General features: G+C 43.0%; 1 protein-coding gene across 5 annotated transcripts in view; it reads left to right on the top strand.

The window, feature by feature from the left end:
* The window catches only part of IP3K1 (inositol-trisphosphate 3-kinase-like protein), a 122,768-nt gene that overhangs the window by 86,856 nt on the left and 30,912 nt on the right, over positions 1 to 5,000 (top strand). For 3 of the 5 annotated variants that reach the window (XM_086548829.1, XM_086548828.1, XM_043017738.2), the window contains one exon: positions 1,748 to 1,792. The exons of the other annotated variants lie outside the window; for them this stretch is intronic. In XM_086548829.1, the coding sequence (XP_086404955.1) occupies positions 1,748 to 1,792 (45 nt within the window). The remainder of the gene's footprint in view (positions 1 to 1,747; positions 1,793 to 5,000) is intronic. 5 annotated transcript variants of the gene reach the window in all.

The raw sequence follows: 5,000 nt of genomic DNA on the forward strand, positions 1-5,000 counted from the left end.
ACCCGGGTAAAAGAATCTCTGCCTTATTCCTATAGTTACCCCTGGGTTATTCCTCCCGGCCTTCCCGTTTTCTTTCTTTTTCCTCTCTTTTCTTTTCCTTCTGAACGTCCACCTTTTTCTCTCTTGGTCTTTTGCATTCGTTTCCTTTCTCCATTTCCTCTACCCCCATCATTTCTTTCTCGTTTTCTCTCTCCCTTTTTATGTTTCCCTGTTCCTCCATTTACCCCCTCCTCTCCTGTCTTTCCTAGACGAACCGTCTTCCCCTCTTTCCTCACTCCCTCCTCCCCCCTTACCCCCCCTTCCTTCCTTACCTCCCTCCCCCTGCCCTCTTTTCCTCCTTTTCCTTTATCTCCGTTTACTCCTCCCCCCCCACTTCCTTCCCTCCCTCCCTTCTCCCCTTCCCTCCCTCCCCTCTTGTCTCCCTCCTTCCCTCCCTCCCCCCCTTCCCCTCTTTTCCTCCCTCCCTTCCTCTCCCTTCACCCCCATGGACGTCAAACCCCGCTTTCATGACCCCTTGTATATGAAGTGACGAATCTATCTGCCAATGCTCTGTGTATTGTGATTGAGATTCATCAGTTCCAGGAATGAGTCATGAGTCTGCACTTATCTACCCCCCCCCCCCAGTGAGTGAGGCAACGTGTGAGTGAGTGGATGGGTGGACTGATGGATGGATGGATGGTTGGACCTGTTGGATGGTTGGTTGGTTGGTTGAGTGGATGGGTGGAGTGAGTGAGTGAGTGAATGGGTTGGTGAATGAATCGGCTGATGGGGTTGTGAACTGAATAAATTGATTAGGAAGAGGCAATTGGTAATAAATACTCTTCTCTTTGACCCTTTCTCACGTTATATCTATCTCCCTCTATCTCTCCTTTTCCTTTTCTCCTTCTCCTTCCTCCCCTCCCCCTCTCTCTCCATCTCTTCCTGTCTGCCTCATTTTAATGCATTTATTCTCTCTTTCTGTCTCCTTACATCCCTCTCCTTAATTCCCTTACCTCTCAGCCTCCCTTCATCCCTCCTCCCCTTTAGTACCCTCCCTCCCTCTCACCCTCCCTCCCTCTCACCCTCCCTCCATCATTTTCTCTCCTGCCGCTCCTCCCTCCCTCCACGCTTCCCTTTCCTTTCAATATTGATAATAATAAAAAATCAAAAAAAATCAGCCGCTTTAATCAAGTTTTTTTTTCTTCTTCTCGAAGCGAAGTAATAAAAAGTCTTTCAGGATGATGAAATGTTCGGTTTGATGGAAATATTCGATATCTTTCCTCCTTCAGATAAAAAACTTTAAACTTTTGATCAACGATTAAATTTTCTCTTTCCTCCAGGTTAGATTCTGGAGAAAATCTACCGTTTTAGCCAAAGATTCAAAATGTGTCTCTCCTACACGTTACATTCTGAAAAGATTTGATTTTTCTCTCCTCCAGGTTATTCGAAAAGTTCTACCGTTTTGAATAAGTATTCTTTTTCTACTCCAGGTTATTATTATTATTTTTTTTATTACCTTTTTTATTTTTTTTTCTCTAGCTTACTCTAAAAATATACTGTTTTAATTAAAGATTTCCATTTCTTTTTCTCCTCTAGCTTAATAATAAAAAAATCACAGTTTTGATTAAAGATGTCCATTGTTTTTCCTCCTCTAGTTTAATAAAACAAATCCTACCATTTGATTAAGGATTTCCATTCCTTTTCCTCCTCTAGTTTAATAATAAAAAAATCACCGTTTTGATCAAAGATTCATGTGTCTTTTCTTCAGGTAAAGTTGCACGTGGTCAGCCCAGAGCGAGCGGCACGATGGGACGTAAGTACAAACCCATTTCCTAGCCTTAGTGTTCCTTTGTGTGAAATCTACACGTAGCGGTAGTGTCGTAGCTAGCCATGTTATAGGTCTATCCCGCTGTATTATTATTATTTTTTTTAAATGAGCTTTATAAAGTTGGTAATCGTAAATTGTGAGGTTGGGGGTTAGGTGGGAGCTTACTGCGCTGCGTGAAGTTATGGATTGTAAAGTTATAAGTAACATAACGTAACTCTTACTGTGCTACGTACAGTTGGTAATCGCAACGGGAAGTGATATGATGTAAACTTCACATTGGCTGGAAAATTTGTTAACTTAAGTGTCACTGTGGCTTGCTACGTTGATAGATGCAAATTGTAGAAAAACAAATGTAAACCTAACTGCACATTGTAAAGTTAGTAAATGGAAAGAAGGAAAAGAAGAAGAAAAACAATGCGGTCATGTAGGAAATCAGAAAAAGAAGGGAAATAATAGAGTTCCTTAATCTCTCTCTTTCACACACATTTTATTCTTTGTCTTTTTCATTAACAGTCATTAGTCAGTTTGATTATTCACTTTCACTTATTCTTAGTTTGATTTATCCTTTGGTTCATTGAATCACTTTTTCCATTAGTCAGTCACTGGCTCTCTCTCTCTCTCTCTCTCTCCCTCTCCCTCTCCCTCTCCCTCTCCCTCTCCCTCTCTCTCCCCCTCTCCTCTCCCCTCCCCCCTCCCTCTCCCTCTCCCTCTCCCTCCCCTCCCCTCCCCCCCTCTCCCCTCTCCCCTCTCCCCCTCCCCCTCTCCTCCTCCCTCTCCCTCTCCCTCTCCCTCTCCCTCTCTCTCTCTCTCTCTCTCTCTCTCTCTCTCTCTCTCTCTCTCTCTCTCTCTCTCTCTCTCTCTCTCTCTCTCTCTCTCTCTCTCTCTCTCTCATTCTCTCATTCTCTCATTCTCTCATTCTCTCAATCACTCATTCACACACTCATTCTCACTCAGCCGTACACTATCCCTTAATTTATTGAATTACTAATTCACTTAATTCGCACACACACTCACTCGTCCATTTACTCATGCACTCGACAGCACACCGCATAACAGACTACATGTTTGGGCACCGTTTGGACATTATCCTCCCCCTCGCGCGCGTGAAATCTACTTATAGCTACGCTTACTCACCGCTCCACCCATTCACTGACTCACTCATTTACTCTCTCATTCACTTGCGCACTGACGCATTCATTCACCCGATAACTTATTCATTCTCTCACGCACTCACCCACTTACTCAGTTCCTTATTCACTTACTCACCCACGTACTTGTTGAATTACTCACTGATTGCCCCGTTTGTTCATACGACCACTTATTCATTCAGCCTCTCACTCATCTACTCAACTAACTCGTTCGCTCACTTAACAAATTCTTGAATTACTCACTTATCATTATTAAATCACTCATTCATCCAGCCTCTTACTCAATCACTCACTCCCTCATCCAGTCACACTTGCTCATTCACCCAATCTGTTACTCACTCATCCAGATGCTTACTTATTCACCCAACTCACTTCCTCATCTAGCCAGTTACTCATTCACCCAATCTGCTACCCACTCACTCCCTCATCCAGCCACGTACTCATCCATCTACTTACTCACTCAGCTGAGGATGTCCCCTGGATGTTACCGTAGCCCTTTCGGCTGCCGTGTCCGCTTGTCCGTGTCCTTGGCTCGCTTGTTGTTGTTATTGATGGTGATGATGGTGATGTTGGAAGTGGTGGAAATGGTGGTAGTGATGTCCTTGGGTATCTGTATCCTTGGCTCGCTTTTTTTTCAAGGTGTTGATGGTGGTGATGGAAATAGTGGTGATGGTGGTGGAAATGTGGGGTGGGGGGTGTTGATTGTGGTTGTGGTGATAGCGTTGTGATGATGATGGTGTTGGAAATGGTAGGGGTATTGCTGGTGATTAAGATGATGGGAGAATGTGAGGTAGTGACGGTGGTAGCTACGAATCTGTTGGATATGGTGATGGTGATGAGGAGGATGGTGGAAGGGAGGTTGATGGTGATGAGGATGGTGACGATGCAATGAGAATGGCGATGGTACTGATGGTGGAAGTGATGATAATAATGACGTTGAACAAGACGTCTCGAGAACGCGGAAATGATAGTGATGACGATGATGATGTTAACAGAGAATAGAACGCCGAGGGAAACGCAGAAGTGTAGTGACGGTGATGATTCTGACAGTGAACAGAACGCCGGGAAAATGACGGTGAAAATGACACGGATGGTACTGATGATGTAAAAGCCAACCTTGAGCAGCAGTGAAGAAGAAAGAAAAAAAAGAAGAAAAAGTGAAAAAAGTAAGCTAGTGATGGCACTGCCTCGACATTGTCCAGGGGGAGGGGTGGGTAGTGGGGGGTGGGGGTAAGAGTGAGGATGTGTGTGAATGCTGTCCTTCAAGTGAGGATGCCGAGGGGGTGGGGGGGAGAGGAGGGGAGGGAAGGGAGGGAGGGAGGAAGGGAGGGAGAGAGGGAGGGAGGGAGGGAGGGAGGGAGGAGAGGAGAGGAGAGGGAGGGGGGAGGGGGTGCAGGAGGGGTTGTTGGCCGTGAAAGACCGACACCAAAAGATTAAATTATGCTAAAAATATAAACTGTTTATCACTCTTGGACGGATTGTAGCCTCCTCGCCCTGTGCGTGACGGAGGGCGGAGGCTTTTGTCGAGACCTCTCTGATTTTTCTTGTCTTTTCTTCTTTTTTTTAAGATTAGAGAAAAATCTTGTCTTTTCTTTTCTTTTGATATTAGAAAAGATGTATATCCATGGTATATATATATTTTTTTATTACCGTTGTTGTCTTGTTCTTGTTTTTTATGATTTTTTTCTTTTTATTTATCCATTTTTTTCTTGACTTTTTATCGTTATTGTTATTTGATTTTTGTTTTTTTTTCCTTTATTTACTTTGTTATCAATCTATCTGTTTATTGTTAATATCTTTTTTAGATTTTGACTTGTTTTCGTTTATTCATCATCGTACTTCATTTATATTTTCTTTTGGTGATTCATATTTATTTATTTTTATTGTCCTTATTCAATATTGTCATCTCTTATATCTATTTTTGTTTATTTGTTTTGTTTTTAATGTCAACGCTTAATGGTTTCAGTCGTTAAGGTTGATTATTATTTTACTTCTTTTTTTCATTTCGCGTGAGGATGTTCCTTGAAATATTCCCTTCTCCTCCT

The sequence above is a fragment of the Penaeus japonicus genome, unplaced genomic scaffold, assembly GCF_977035675.1.
Source record: "Penaeus japonicus unplaced genomic scaffold, GWHDUDI00000001_assembly GWHDUDI00000021, whole genome shotgun sequence".
In the NCBI taxonomy this organism is placed as follows: domain Eukaryota; kingdom Metazoa; phylum Arthropoda; class Malacostraca; order Decapoda; family Penaeidae; genus Penaeus; species Penaeus japonicus.